This window comes from Euprymna scolopes, chromosome 7, assembly GCF_053919585.1.
Source record: "Euprymna scolopes isolate OS-2025 chromosome 7, ASM5391958v1, whole genome shotgun sequence".
In the NCBI taxonomy this organism is placed as follows: Eukaryota; Metazoa; Mollusca; class Cephalopoda; order Sepiida; family Sepiolidae; genus Euprymna; species Euprymna scolopes.
In genome coordinates this window covers 60404516-60421522 of record NC_136488.1, presented here as the reverse complement: position 1 = coordinate 60421522, position 17007 = coordinate 60404516, and the positions used below count along the sequence as shown (strand labels likewise).

Below are 17007 nucleotides of genomic sequence, written 5' to 3'. Positions count from 1 at the left end.
TGCAGTTGATGTCAGCACACTTGGGAGAGATGGCTTTGGCGATTTCAAAATAGTGACAAAAATGCGAGTGACAAAGCATGTGTCTGACTTTTATGACTGAAGCATCAAGGCTCTCGTTCATTGCTGACAAAAGTGCATTGAGAATGGTGGTGACTATGTAGAAAAATAAATTCTGGAGCACTAAAAGATGCTCATTTTAATGATATTGCTCCTGTCTTCATAGCTCTTCAACATTTTAGTTTTTGAGTTAAAAAAATAGGAGGCCTTACTTTTGGAACGACCATCGTAATTAAAAATAATGGCGATTATTAATATTGAGACTCAAATGAAGTGTGGCTATTCAGAATAAAATAACAGCAAAATTTCTGAATATATATATATATGAATGGAAATGTATAAAACAGAATATGAAAAGTATAAAAGCTTATAACTTTTCTTTATTCGTTTTCAATTGGTGACGTGCAGGAATACAAAATAATATGAAAAAAAAATTAAAAAACTATTTTTACAGGTACATAATTTTCGACCGATCCTTCAGTCTTCATTGGTGTAGTGAAAGTATGATCATACACGGGGAAAAGGGGAATGGAAAAGGAAGGAAGAAAGGAGGAGGAGGAGAAGGAGGTATAGCCAATGAGAAGGTGCCACGTCAGTTTTAAATATATACACATATAAGTATGCACATACACACATGCACACAGTACATATACACATATAAACGAAAAATTAAAAATTAAACCGTAAATAAAAATGAAGAAACGTGCCTTTAACTGTCCAATCTTTGAATTCTAACGATATTATTTATTCCAAGAGAGTATATATATATATATATATATATATATACACACACACACACACACACACTAGGGGGAGAAGGGGGGGTGCCCAGCTTTGCTTTGTATATATTACTATAGTCGTGATTTCAAAAGTAAAAGAAAAAGAATTTAGTTGCCATAAGCTAGAATCGAAACCGAAACTGTAGCATTCAAAGCTGGTGACATTACCACTGTATCAATGAATTGATTAAAAATTAAAAATAAACTAAGATGAATGTACAAAATGTTTAACGATTTTTTTTTCAATTTTGACCTATTTTTCACCCCTTAAAAACAATTTTAACACATTTTTGACCCCTTAAAAACAATTTTAACCAGCTAAAGACCCATAAAGGAATGTTCCATAAAAATTCAATCATTTGAGGCCCCTAGCGCCGCTCTGCGACTTTTAGTTTCGGAGGAGATAGAGTTTGAAAATATGGAGGGAGACAGACAGATATATAGCCGTTTATATATTAGATGAAAAATATTAGTGTGCACCAAAAGTTACAGAAAAGTCTGAACTGAATGAAACAAGCCATTTTATACCCCAGTTCACAACTGTATCCAAGTCAACTTCTAGATTAGCTCTATCTTTCAAATGATCTGAGAGAGATAGGCGAGAAGCAATATGATAATAGAGACTGCTATCATCAGCATAGGTGTTAAATTTTTGCATAATATTCTCTGGGAGATCATTGATATAGTGAAGAATCCGTGTTGGCCTGTAAAACGCCAGTATTGATACAAAAAGAGAATGAAAACGCCATCCAGAGTTACTCAGAAGCTTTGATTAGAAAGAAAAGATCTAATGTTAATCAGTGAAAAATTGAGTAAAATTTTAATACAAAATAAAATTAATTTATTATTCAAAGCCCACGAATTCGTACATGCCAGTGTGCCATCTTTATTTTAGAAGAAAGCAGATAGTCTTCTATGACACACTGGCTTGATGCCAATGTCATTCAGAGTTTAAAGACTCCAAAGAATAAATTTATTTCTTATTAAAATTCTACTCACTTATTTACCATAATTTTTGGTGCATACTAATATTTTTCACTGATAAGTTTTCCTGCTATTCTATTTTGAACTGAGAGAATGAGAATAATCTACCCCTATGAAATGTTCAGTTTGAAATTCTCTATAGACAAAATGAAACTAAAGAAATGGAAATAAAATATATAAATAAATAAGAGACAAAAAGTCTATAGTCCAAATTCCAACATGTTGTTCATGTTACCGTTTATTTCTTTCAGCATATTAAAATGTTCAATTTTGATAGCACCTGTTTTGTAGTGCAGAAACAATCATATAGTTAAGATGTCAATTTTTTAATATTTTTTGTCTTGACTCGTCAGAACAAGATCTCATTAACTTTTAAAGAAAATAAAAAGAATATGGACATGATTACATAAATCAGAAAAAATTGGAAGGTGCTGTTGTGTTTTATGATATTTATGCCATCTTTGATTTTCATTGAATTTTATAAAAAAGGATGAAATATAATTGCATAAGCATATTTTTCATATATATATATATATATATATATATATATATATATATATATATATATACATATACACACACACATATGTATATATATGTATTTTTGTTATTTTACAACCCCAAGATATTAACTTAGTCCATTGCAGTTGTTTCCATAGACAGGGGAATACCCTGTCTGTTTTGTCAGATGGAGAAAAAAAATAAAAACATATTCAGCTCTACTAACATATTGATCACTTTTTATTCCACTTTTTACCCATATATATATATATATATATATATATATATATATATATATAATCTAAAGTTATATCAAGTTTAGAGTTTGATTTAAATGTTAAAATTTAACTAAAATGGAATAATTCTTTGTTTGATGATAAAAATATTGTCATGTTTTGAATTTCATTCATAAATTTTTTACTTCCAATTTTTCTCTAGGTTGGAGATTACATTTTGACGCCTGATATTTGTGTAGAGAGGAAAAGTGTGAGTGATTTGATTGGGTCCCTAAACAATGGCCGCCTCTACAACCAGTGCGTTTCGATGTGTCGTTATTATAAGAAACCAATTCTACTCATAGAATTTGATCCTAACAAATGTTTTGCTTTGATGGTAAGTTCTCTATTTATCAATGTTAAAACTCACTTTCTAAAATCTCACAAGTTTTAATTATATGGAGTTCTCTTCTTTGTTCCTTCAGCCTGTTTTCAAAATGGTGTCTTGAGACAATCTCTCCTTGGTTAACCATAAAATTTTATTTTCTTATTTAAAAAAAAACTATGTGATCAATTTATGTGATTTTTGGAATACAATGTTTTCTTTCTAATACAGGTATGTACATCATACAGATTTTTCTTTATTGTTGTTTTTCAACATAGAGAGAATTCTGGGCAAGTACCTGAAGTATTCTTTCTCTATCCTTTATTGGGGAGTCGTGGGGAAAACTAATACTGTGTAATAAATAAAAGACACTATAAAAGAAATTATGAAAATCCAAAACTATAATGTTTGTTATTGTTCTGCTTCTGATACAAACGTGAGAAAGAGAGGTGCAACTATTGTAAAATAACACGAGGGATTTCTTTTATCTTCTTATCAACAATAACAGCTGTTTGTCATGTAGTAGATGGCTCATTGGATAGTGACGTAGTAGTGATGGTAACAGGCAAAGTTTCTGTGTTTTCTATCTTTGTAACTGCAAAAAAAAAAAAAAAAAAAAAAAAAGATTGCTCAATGATTCCTGATCTGTTGCTTTATTCTTTAATGGGATTACACGAGTTTCGCCTTGTCTGTTACCAAAAGTGTGAATGAAGAGTTTCGGAAAAAAACAGTCAGCTCAGAGGCCAAATGAGGCAGATCTTTCTCACTTCATCATATATCACATTTCAAACTTCCTGTCCATGATGTTTTCCCCGAACCTCTAACTTAACTCCTGATGGAATTTTCCACTCTCACCTTAAATAGAAAGTACCGTTTTAACATGATTTTCGCCTACTCATATATAATTTTTCGGTTCTTGTCCAGAATTCCCTCTAATATTAAAAAACAAAAATAAAAGAAAACCTGTATGATGTCCATATTCGTGAAAAAACGAAAATATATAAGAAAAATTATGTAAAGTTATCAAGTAGTTTTATTTTTAAATAAGAAAATCAAATTTTATGAGATCTGAGGAATGACTCTTGACTGCCATTTAAAAAAAAAAAAATCAAGAAACAAAGGGAGATAATCTAATAATACTTCATACTTATTAGATTTATGCTGTAATGCCTACAAACTCCTAATCACTTAAAAATGATTTTCTTTATAAAAATAAAACTACTTGATTAATATATTTGATTTTTGAAATATGGTATTTTCGTTTCGTCACAGATTAAAAAAAAATTTTTTTTTATATGGGAATTTTGGACAAGAACCAATTTTCGTGCTAAAATATTACAAAAATAAACCTTGTCATTTCAGTCTGAAATGGATGGGAGTTCATTGATTTCCGCCATCCATTCTATTTATGCAGACATAATTTTATGTTTTTTTATGTGTACGTATGAAAAGAAAAAATTGTAAAAAAAACACTGTTAAAAGATCCTTTGATATTGAGTTATTTACCATGTTTTTTTTTGTTTTTTTTTAATTGTTCTTTTTTTTATCCCCATTCTCACCAGGGCAAATCCAAATTATCCAGCGAAGTATCTATGAATGATATCACCTCTCGTCTCACACTTCTGACAATACATTTCCCATCTTTAAGGATTCTCTGGTGCCAAAGTCCCTATGCAACTGCTGAATTATTTGAAGAACTTAAGGTAGACTCTTTCCTTCCCCACTTCTTTATTCGTTTGGTTGAGAGAGAGTGGGACCCATGTCATTTTTTTTTTTCTATGTTCTATTTAAAATCCTGTTAAGTAACATTTCTTAGCCCTGATTTTATTTATTTTAACTCACAGCTAATATTGCTGGATATTGACTGGGTAATGCTGAAATGTTTGTAGTTTGATGATTATGCTTATTTAAGCTAAAACTTTTAGCAGCTAAAATATATGAACGAGTTAGGGAATAAGGACCCTGACCAGCTTCACTTAGAAAAAGGACAAACATTGGTTGGCACCAGTTTAACCATCATCCTGGCACGTTCAAGCAAATTTTTGAGACCAAGAGTGTGTTTTTTTATATATTTACGCAATTTTAATTAATCTTTGGATTGATATTTTTATTAAAATATATAATAGCGTCCAGGGTGTGAGTTCCTATTGAAATGTTGATTTAATTTGAATAAAAATATGCATCAAGTGCAGTTGAAAGCCAAATCACAACATAATATTAGGAAAATAAACAAATATTTCACTTGTTTGAAATTTATAACAGATATATTTCGGCCCTGTCGGTGGGGCATTAGAATACACCGACTGCCCCCCTGCAGAGGGTAAAAGTCCCTCAATGGGGGTCCTGGATATGACCTTAAACTATATCCAGTGGTGAGGCCCCAGCTTGCAGGCTTTGGGGAGTGTGGAGCCACTCTTTAATTACCATTGCTCCCAGGTCCACTCTGACCCGGAGTGGTAGTACCTGTTAGGGTCCCAACTATAGGTTAAATAGAAACCAACGTGAAAACAACAAATATATTCTATTAAAAAATTTTTTCTTCAAAATCTTTGGATTCGGCATTAAATAACCCGAAAATGGTTGATATGCCGTAAAACAAAAACAACCAACCAACAGATATATTTCAGAGCTAAATTCCATCCTCAGTATGTTTTCTTTCCTTTTTTCTTGCCAACTTTACAACATGGCATAAAAAATAATAGATAAATAATAATGAGTTATATTATTTATTCATAATCAAGATTGATTTTTTATTGAAAATGCATTTATTTATAAATTTTTTTAATAAAACTTAACTCAAACTTTGGGTTGATATTTTTTTAATAAAACTACTTAACTCAAACTTTGGGTTGATATTTTTACCAAATGAAGACTTACAATTAAAAAGTTAATGTTATGAGGTATTTGCGTCTGTTCTGAATGAATATCACATTTAAAATTGTTGCTGTTGTTTACAAGTAAAAAAAAAAAAAAAAAAACAAGTCAATCCTACTAAGAGTACTGTCCACACAAGGAAAGTTTATTTTATTTTATTTTTTTTTAGAGGGGAGTCATTTTTATTACTCACTTTTTTAGGAGTTATTCAAATCTGCCTTTTTTGCATTTATATATTTAAAAAACTTGAATTTTCAAGTAGATTTTCATGACAGAACGCGTTTATATATTTACTAAACATTTTAATTTTGGGGTGGATTTATTTATTTGCAATCAAGATTTATATCTATTTACAAAACTTTAATAAATGTAATAATAATAATAATGAGAGCAAAAAAAGGGCAGATTTGAATCCCTCCATCCCTACCCCTAAAAAAGTGAGAAATAAAAATGCCCCCTCCCCCATCAAAAAAACAATTTTTTAAATCTTTCCTTGAACTGACAGGCTCCATCCCTTACTTTAACTATGACAGCCCTCTGATGTCTGGTGGAATGCTAGTGTTGGATATCTAGGCTGTGTGTACTGGTACTGAGAAATCGTTTTTGATTAAAGCATACACTAGTAAGAACAATAAAATAATTATCAAATGTATCAAAAGTTTATTTGAATAAAAATCATGAACTTGACATCTTTTTCATATCTAGGTCGTGTGTACCAAGAAATCGTTTTTGACAAAAGCATACACTAGTAAGAACAATAAAATAATTATCAAATGTACCAAAACTTTATTTGAATAAAAATCATGAACTTGACATCTTTTTCATATCTAGGTCGTGTGTACCAAGAAATCGTTTTTGACAAAAGCATACACTAACAAGAACAATAAAATAATTATCAAATGTATCAAAACATCATTTGAATAAAAATTATAAACCTGAGAGGCACCCACAAGAAGAATCAACAAACTTGATCGATTGTCAGAAAGAAAAGAAAAGTATGCTTGAAAGATCATTTTTAGCAAAAGGTTACACAAGTGTAATCAAAGTCAAGTCCATCCAGAGAAATGACGATGGATAAATAGAATGCTCTTGGGGTGTGGTTACAGTGACAATACCATCTCAAAGGTATGTTTCAGATGGTCACAAATGCTTATATAATAACAACTGAAAAGTATATTGTTGTTGGTTGATGATTTGGGCCCCTGAGAAGAATCAACCCATCGAATTTCCATCTGTCCATCTCCCTCCTAAAACCCAGCCACCCATAACTGTCAACAAGAATAATGATATATTGTTATATTTTTATATATTGTGTTTTGACATAGATTGAAACTCCAGCAAGCGCCTATCAACAGTACTTGAAATTTTTTCTGGACATGTTTTTTTTTTTTTCATTTTTTGTAGCAAAAAATATTACTTTTCAGCTTATCTAGCTATATTATTTGGACGGACCAGGTGTCCTCTCTTGCTCCTCTTTATATATGGGATTTGGCCAGTGATCTTATTCAAGTGCCACATTGTATGATTTTAATTGGCTAAATTTACCAGGTTTCATCCTAACCCTTTCTAGTATAATTTTCTGTCCCTCACCCCTTAAAAAAAAATATTTTCCCTAAAACTGTATCGGCTCCAACACAAAATGTCATGCATAGCCATATCACTACTCATTGTAGAAAAAGGCCTTGTCATAAATTTTGACTGACAGTAAAATGTAACTAAATTAATGTATTTCTTCTTTCTTAGGCTGGTAGAACTCAACCCAATGCTGAATCAGCCTTGTCTGTTACGGCCATTGAGGAAAACGTTGACTGGAATGAACGTTATAACCCAGGCCCTCAGGTACAGTTTCCAATTTCAAATAATTATTTAAATTTTTTCTAATGTAATTTTTCTTTTTTTCACAAGTACCTTTTATTATACTAAAGCATAGTTAATCAAATTTTGTTTTCCCCAAATTTTTTATCCCTTATATATTTTAATCACACAAAATTACATGCTAAAATATTCCTCAGTATTGGGATTCAGTTATGTTTGAAAACATTTTCAGATATTTTGTAGTTAAGACAACAAAATGAAAAAGTGGCGAACACACAAACAAATTAATGTTACCAAAGGCGAGGTAAGTTACTTTTCTACCTACCTGAATAAGTTTTTTGTGTTTTAATTTATTTTAAAGTGTTTATTTACTTTAAAACAAAAGTAATGTTGAGTCGTAAGTTAGAACAAGAAGAAAAAAAATGACTGTCATTAGATGATTATCTTCGGAGTTTCGATGATCGTTAAAAAATCGAAAATTAAACAAAATGCTAGTAGAACATTAAATTTTTGCATGATTTGTGACATTTATTGCATAGATTTCTACCAGTATTTTTTTAAATTTTCGATTTTTGTGCAATTATCAAGAATCTCCATATGATCCTAAATTCAAACTCACACTATTTTTGTTTTAAAATAGATAAACACACTAAAATAAATTAAAAACTTATCCATATAGATTAGAAAAGTAACTTATCTTGCCTTTGGTAACATTTATTTTTTATATATTTGTTTTTTGACCAGTTTTTGTTTTGTTCATAATTTCTATTGTAATTGTTCTAATCAGCCATAATTTGCAATTAACCCATCTGTTATTAAATATCTATCATTCTCACCCTCTCACTGTATGCTATTTGATACCCCCCCTTTTATTTTGTACGGTATCTATCACTCTTGCTTCGATCTCTCTCTCTCTCTCTCTCTCTCTCTTTATTAACACTTATTGGTAATAAAGAAAAGAAAGTATAAAGGATTGTTATAATCCATTATAAATAAAAAGAAAATATCACCAGTATTGACCTGTAGCTGTAGAGACAGACTGGTGGGAGGCAGGTATAACAAACAGAATTTTGTCTTTTTTATTTTTAGCTTCACAAACTCATTTTTTCCTGTTTTAAACAGTTAAATGCCAGCTCAATGGATGGCCCATCAGTTCACATTATTTTTCTAGTCAGTCTATCTCTTCTTTGTCATTATTTTCATGGCAAGTGCTTCACTGAGCTTTAATCTATTGCTCCTCTCCTATAAAACTTTGAAGTGTTGAAGTTAAAATTCTTTGAACTGACGAATACTGGTGACATGTTCAAGAATGATTAATTGTAGGTATAGACCGCTTCATACCTTCCAAAGAATTCCAGCAAAAACCTAACAGCCAGTCATGGTTCTCTCCAGAATGTGCTGCTGGCATTGCACACAGAAATCACTATTTCATTGCTTCCAACATAATAGATGTACTGAGATTAAAGTCGCCTTCAGAACTGCCAGCAGCCACTTTAATAGAGTAATAAAGAACGTACCTAAGCAGTGGCTTGGTTCCCACCAATTTTGCTGGTGCTACTGGATCAGACTGTCTGAAGATATTGGCCTCCTGAGACAAAATGCCCCTAACATTTGATGGTTTTTGTTTTTCTACTTCCTTTTGCAAAACTTAATTATGTTAAAAAACAAACAACAAAACCAAAAACAAAAAAAACAACCCTCCCCTTTCCTTCTTCCCATTTCTCCTTTTTCTTTCTACCTCCCCCACTTCCTGACTGATTTCCTAATTTAAAATGTACCAAAAACATACTCTTACACTTTTCCCTCTCCCATTGCAGAACTCATTCATGTTCTGCTGGGCAGCCAACAAAAACGACAAAATCCACTATAAAACAATCAAACCAAACACTAGAAACTAGCAAATGAAGATGCAAGAAGCTTAAAGAATGACTGGACGCAACAAGATTACAAAATAACAAAATGCAACATGAATAGCCCAAAGGGGTTGATGTACTATGAAATAAAATGACTAAACCAAACACCACAAAGAAACGCTTGAAGAACGTGAAACATAAAAACTTTATTCATTTAAAGGCCCTGTTGGTGAGGCTCCAGAATACACAAACTGCCCCCATGCAGAGGGTAAAAGTCCCTCAATGGGGCCACCTGTTGGATGTAGGTGGTGACTCGTAATGCTCTAGAACAGAATCCTGGTGGCTGAGCACCTCATGACCTGGATCCAAGTGGCCATGATTTTGCAACACTACACTTTGGCCCATACTTCGGCTAGACGGGCGATCAGAGAGACCCAATCTGATCAATCAGCTAGTCATGACAAGCCCTAATAATAGTAAACCCTCACAAAAAGAGAAATACAAATACATATTAAAAAAAATAACACATCAAAAAAATAGAGATAGCAAGAGCCAATCAGATAGTGAAACCAGATGCTACCGACAACAAACCCATTATTATATCTTGCTGGGTCCAAGGAAATAAGTAAATCGTCACAACTACACTTACTGTTTGAGTATATCATCCTTATATCTCTGAGATGCTTGGGCAAATGGGTTCCCCCCCCCCAACCATCTACCAAGTCAAATTCTTAAATAATTCAACGACACTACCATCTATGGAAACACTCCAAACGCCGTAAACAACCATGTTTTCTCTGATTCTTTATCCTCCGATCTTGTGCATGTGGTACAATGGGGAAAGAGGTGGCTGGTTAATTTTAATGCATCTAAAATCAAGCTTCTATCTTTCCATCATCAACGCTCTGATCGCTGCTTTGGCATCAATTGAAATGAATGGCTCTCGTCCTGGGGAGGCTCCATGTTTTGACAAGCTTCTAGGTTTGACCTTTACTCCTGATTTGAGATGGAACATGTACATCAAATCCATTGCCAAGATCGCTGGAAAAATTGTATGATCATTCTACGACTCCAGTAGATATCTCACTACTGATGCAATTCTCTACTTGTATATGAGCCGAGTATGTCCAAAAATGGAGTACTGTTGCCACATGAGGGCAGGAGCTGCTAGAAGCAGCTTATTCTGCCTTGACAGTTCAAAATAAACTCCATAGCCTTTTCTCTTCCCTGCAACCTCTTTCCCACAGAAAAGATGTTGCGAGCCTGTCTCTGCTTTATCATTATTTTCATGGCAAGTGCTTGTCTGAGCTCGAATCTGTGGTCCCCCGGGTCTGACTTTCACAGAAACACTTGTCTAGCTGAAACTACTATCAGTAATTTCCCCCATGCTTTATCTGTGCCTAAACCTAAACGGAGATTCCATGAACAAAGTTTCTTTCTTAAAACTGTTTCGTTTTCTTGCTTTCCAACTGACTACAATATGATTCTTTTCAAGTCCAACATGAACAAGTTCTTAATGAACCACCTCCTTAAGTAATCCAATTTGGCAAATTTTCACTACAAACGACTGCTACAACATTTTCCCATTAACTACTGTACATACATTAATCCTTATCCTCGAGTGGCCTTCGGGCCTTAATAAGTGGTGACTCCTTTGTAAAAAAAAAGAATTTTAAGTTTTTCTTTTAACTGCCAAATACTGTTAAATGTTCATGCAAAAAATAAAAAAGAAATATTTCTTCAGCTTGCAACGTTCTCGACACATGCAAAAACGACAATCCTTCTTTTTTTTTTTACCTGTTTCAATGTTCGTAGAAAATCAGTGTTTCTTTCTTCCCACTGACATGCGAATTAATCGTACGTTCAAACGACTGAGTCAACAAAAAAATGTTCTTGCCAATGAAAGAAATACCGGCTTTTTTATATGCTCAAATTCGACAGCGTCTTAATTTGCATATGTCACCTTTTCATTTCCTATCAGTCGGGTTTTGAGTTTGAGTGTCGGTGGCGACTTTTTACAATATGCACTCGTCATCCTTGGATGCTTGTTTTCATGACCTTGTCACAAACATTCACAACAAACACTCAGAATTTTCACATCTCTATCGGTGCTTCAAACTGAACGAAAATTCCATGAACAAAATTTCTTTCCTAGAACTGCCTGTCTGTTGAATATAATACTGTATGACTGCTTCCCAGCTGATTACAACATGGTCACTTTCAAGCCTTTCTCTTAAATAATCAAATTCTATTGCATTTTCTCTACTAATAATCATCATGGTGTTGTTTCAACTAAAGTTTCTGTATCTTCGTTCTCCTTTGTAACTACAGTCACATAACAAAAGTAAGAAAGAATTCCACCAAATTTGGTATGCATTATTATTGACATAAAACAGGGGTAACAGAACATACTACTAATACTACAAAAGCTTTGAATAATAGTATAGTAGTTCACCATATAAATTCCTAGAGGAAGTGACGTTGGATAAGTGCCAAGTTCGAATTCAGTTCTTCTACACAAACACCTTCATCAAACCCACACAAGACCTTGTGTCTAACCTTTCGGAAAGGAGGTAAATAAAATCAAATGAAATCAAATTGTATTTTAAAACATTGGAATTATTTACAAAAAAAATCTCATTTTTCTTTCAGGATTTTCTACTGAAAATGCCAAGTATTAATACAAAGAATTACCGCTTGATCATGAATAAAGTGACCGATTTACATGAATTGAGTTCTTTGTCTGTCGACCAACTCACGGAGATCCTGGGCAATGCGCGAAATGCTGAAACCTTGTGGAATTTCATTCATACAAAAGATAAAGTTGTTTCTGCAAAAGAAACAGCTGGGAAATCAAAGACGGAACTAAAAAAAATGTACAAAAAAAGATGAATATTTGAATATATTTATATTGTTAATAAAACATTCTCAATGATTTTTGTTTTTTCTTTTTTGTTTTATTGTTGGGGTACTGTTTAGTTTAATGGTTTGATTTCCTTGTTAGAGGTTTTGGTACAGTTCGTTTTGTGCCAGATAAGAAATTGTAATTTGCTATATTTTTTATCTGATGTCTTATGATCTAATGGATAGGATTGTTTACCGAATTCATTGAAACTATTTCATCAGTTTGTGTTTGGAGCAGAGACATAAAACAACAACAGAATTCAATTTGAAATTAAAAAAAAAATCACTTAATATACACATATACACTTTTTAAAAAAATTTTACAAAGAGGTCATCACTTATAAAGGCCTGGAGGCCATTCGAGGTTAATGAGTGTATGGTAGTCAATAGGACAATATCATAGTCATCGTTAGTAGTGGAAATTTTGTAAATTGGGTTACTACAGGAGACATCTCATCAAGAACTTGTTCATGTTGAACTTGTCATCAGTTGGAAAGCAAGAAAATGGAACAGAGTTCCACAGGCATGCAGTTCTAAGAAAGAAACTTTGTTCATCAAGCTACGAAGTCTATTTTGAACTCTGTCAAGGCAGGATCAGCTACTTCTAGCAGCTCCTGCCCAGATATGGGAACAGTTCTCCATCCTTGGACGTACTTAGCTTATATATAGGTAGAGAATTGCATCAGTAGTGAGATATCTACCAAAGCAGTAGAATGATCCCACCATTTTTCCAGCGACCTTGGCAACAGATTTGATGCACGTGTTCCATCCCAGAGCTGGAGTAATGGTCAGACTCGGAAGCTGGAGCCTCCCCAAGATGAGAATCATTCATTTCGATTGATGTCAGATGGGATCAGAGCATTGGTGATGTAAAGATAGAAGCTTGGTTTTAGATGCATTAAAATTAACCAGCCACCTCTTTCCCCATTGCACCACATGCACAAGATCAGAGAGAACTTGTTCATTTATGGCCTTTGAAGTGTTACCATAGATGGTAGTGTCGTCTGCATAAATGTCTATGAATGATTTAAGAATGTGATTTGGGAAATCATTGATGTAGATCAGGAAGAGAGTTGGGCCCAGGATGAACCTCTGAGGTACTCCAGCATTAATACTGTGAGCTTCTGATTTCTACCCATCAACTATTACTCTTATGAACCTATCAGAAATGATTTAATAATTGAAAAGACATTTCTAGCTATACCATAGCTGGAGATTTTGTGGAGTAGACCTTTATGCCATACTCTATCAAAGGCCTTTGATATGTCAAGAGCAATTGTCCTAGAAATGAAGCCTCCATCGAGAGATTCACTAACCCTGTGAAATATAACTGTTAGCACGTCTGCTGTAGATCTGGCAGAACGACAACCATATTGCATGTCACTAAGAAGGTTATCTTTGCTGAGGTGGTTGACTACTACTCGATTTAACACTGATTCAAGTGACTTACTCATGACGCACAGGAGACTTATTCGTCTGTACTGAGAGGAAGATGACCGATCATCTGAATTCTTAAATACAGGGCATACTGATGAGGTTTTCCAGGGTGATGGGAAGCATTTCTTAAGACAACGCTTAAACAGCTTTGCAAGTATGGGAGCTAATTCTGGTTGAAGCTTTTTGAGCACTATAATTGGAATACCATCAGGGCCAGTTGATTTACTGGAATCAAGGTTTTTTTTTGATTAGCACAGATATTTTTATGTTGCATAGCGTGTTTTCAGACACGGGAGAAAATATGGGGGTTTAGTAGCCCTGATCACATAGAGTAGAATTAGCTGCAAAGTTCTTGGCAAAGAGTTTGGCTTTGTCCGATGCTGACAAGATTACCTCAGGTCCATTGATGATGGTTGAGACAGAGCACATGCTTCTATTCAGGATCTTGTTTGTTATTTGCCAAAACTGGTGGGAACCAATCAGCTGCTCAGCTACTTTGGACTTGACGGACTGAGCATACAACTCTCTCATGTTCTTTATTACTCTTTTACAGAGGTTGCTGGCAGTCTTAAAGGCGGCTTTAGTCTCAGTACATCTATTACGTTGGAAGTAATGGAAATAGTGATTTCTGTGCGCATTGGCAGCAGCACATTCTGGAGAGAACCACGACTGGCTGTTAGGTTTTTGCTGGAATTTTTTTGGAGGGTATGAGGTGGTCTATACCTACAATTAACCATTCAGTCAGGTCTGATACTATAGAGGACACATTTTTTTAAACATGGAATGCAGAGGTAGATCTGATATAAATGTATGGAAGCTATCCCAGTCAGCCATAGAGTATCGATATGCTGTACGATGGAGTGGTACGTAGGGGTCTACATTTTATTTTTACCTTATCTGAGACAAGTGAGTGGTCTGAAGATCCCAGCAGAGACCGAATGAATATAGCTCAGGGAAAGTTGTGAGAAAAAGATCTTGGAGACTCGCATACTGACCATCGATGTTGGGCACAGAGGCGGGTTTGTGATCAATCTGCATTAGGTCATAAGCAATGGAGAAATTGTGACAGGACCTCCCCTCATCATCTGTCTTGCAGGGTGGCATGTAAAGCTTCCTTCCAGTGCACCACAATGCGTCGCCAACAGAAGCAGGCTATAAATCAATTTGATTGAAAAATTGAGCGATTGCACCGATTTTGATGACAGTAAAAATAAGAGTGTGGAACATTTGTTGATCATCATTCAATCCCAGGCAACATTGGGTCTCCATGCTAATATCTATTAGTATGTCTGTTTGTTCATTCCATTTTTTCTTGGAAACTACTTGACTGATTTAGTTGAAATTTTCTATGGACCTTTGTTATGATAAGGTGGAGTAAACCAAGTAATATGGTATTAGTTCAATGCACAGTTAGAGAACTCGGGAATCTGTACAGAATTTCGAACAGAACCCTTTTTTTAATCCATCGGCCATGACTGATTAGAAGTCCTAAGTAATTCACAATTGTATTTTGTAGTGTCGCTGTGGTATAGTAGATAGAGTACTTGATAGAATTTAGTTGTAAAACTTACACTTCTGAAGGTTCAAGCGCAGGCATTGCTTAAAAAATACAATTACAAATTACGTAGGACTTCCACCCAGTTTGATTCACGTTTATCAGATTCTGTTTGAAATTCTGTGCAGATTCCCAAGTGCAACATGATACACTTGAAGAAGATTGGAGGTTACATTGACTGAAACGTTATGAAAAATTACACTCAAGATGAGAACAGTAGTCTGAAGAGTCCAAAAAATCAATCTATCGTAGCCTCACCGTCACTCTAGCAAACAACGGTGTGGGCTACTGAACTAAAAACAATAACAATGTGCAACACATATCTACTTGCCAACCGGATGTAGACACCTCAACTCCCCTAGACGAAATGCGTAAAATTTGCCTCTTACACATGCGCCTTTATGCACCTTTATATAAAAAACAAAAATATTTCGTCAGCCACTGACCCCCTCGACCCAACCAGACCCATTCTTTGGCGGACGTAACAGAGGCTGTCGACTTTCTAGCCAGTCAAAATGCGCAAAAAAAGCATATTTTCTGAGTTGAATTTGGAGCCGATTTCCAGGTTGAAATCGCTATAAAAACGATTCCTATATCTCGTCAGTGAGCATCTCAGAATCAGTAGGCATAGCAGCTCCCCACTTGCTTGTACGACCGCATCAACAGACGACTCTACAGGCAGTAGTCAAGCTGACAGCAATGATACACCCACTGATATTCTCAGTGTATCTGCTATGCTCGTGACTCGTCGTCTGCACCAACAATACTATAACTGTCCATTTAAAGATACCTCTCATCAACCACCCATTTTAAGGACAATTCGTTTTTTAGACAGCCACACACATGCAGGCCACGTCCTTTCTAAAGGAAAACTTCCCGGCTTCCGACCGACTCCCAGCCAGTACCTCAATTACTGACCAGCCAGACGTAACTTGTTTGAGGACCCCGGGTCTACGAAGACCTACCACTACTAGCCCTGTTGAAAGACCCGATTTCAACAAACACGTCCCATTTCTGCAGAAGATAATTTTTCTATTTATTTTTTATTTCGAGAAAATAAATTCGATATAAATTTAATATCCTCTTTGGCCTTCTTTGCTTTGGTTGTGTTTAACTCACTTTTTATTTTTCTTCAGTTTGCGGGGTTAACATACTTATTAGCCCCACAAAAAATCCTTATCTCAAAAATTCAAAAACATAACTAAAGTTATAGTTATTGAACTAAACTTTTTTTTTTAAATACATGTGTGTGGGAGGGGGTAGTTAGAAGTATTAATCCCATCAAGCTACAGTGTTTATACAATTTTTTTTTCTCTGTCACTGAATGACTGAAGAACTAAAACTTTGACTAAAGTTGTAGCTGAAACATGTATATATATGTGTAGCCAAAAATATTTGCATAAATAAAAATTTATACGATATAATATATATGAGCAGCATTTTTTTAAAGACATTTGATTAAATATTACAGGCCACTTATCTTTCTTTAAGGAACTTATAAATATAAGTTCCTTATTTTATTTTTATTTTTTTATTTTTTTTGTTGTTGTTTGTTTCAAGTTAGAACAAGCGAATATATTTGCCATACTTCCTTTCTGAGGACTTTCAGATCTATCTTCACATGTTGCTATCAAATTAAGAATGTGTA

The 17007-nt window shown here is 34.1% G+C and overlaps 1 protein-coding gene across 3 annotated transcripts in view; it reads left to right on the top strand.

The window, feature by feature from the left end:
- LOC145279757 (DNA repair endonuclease XPF-like) overlaps positions 1-12399 on the top strand; it is a 73357-nt gene extending 60958 nt beyond the window's left edge. For all 3 annotated transcript variants that reach the window (XM_080131062.1, XM_080131063.1, XM_080131064.1), the window contains exons 19-22: positions 2760-2933; positions 4484-4624; positions 7539-7634; positions 12116-12399. In XM_080131062.1, the coding sequence (XP_079987188.1) occupies positions 2760-2933; positions 4484-4624; positions 7539-7634; positions 12116-12355 (651 nt within the window). In that variant the 3' untranslated portion in view covers positions 12356-12399. The remainder of the gene's footprint in view (positions 1-2759; positions 2934-4483; positions 4625-7538; positions 7635-12115) is intronic.
- The last annotated feature ends 4608 nt before the right edge of the window (positions 12400-17007 follow it).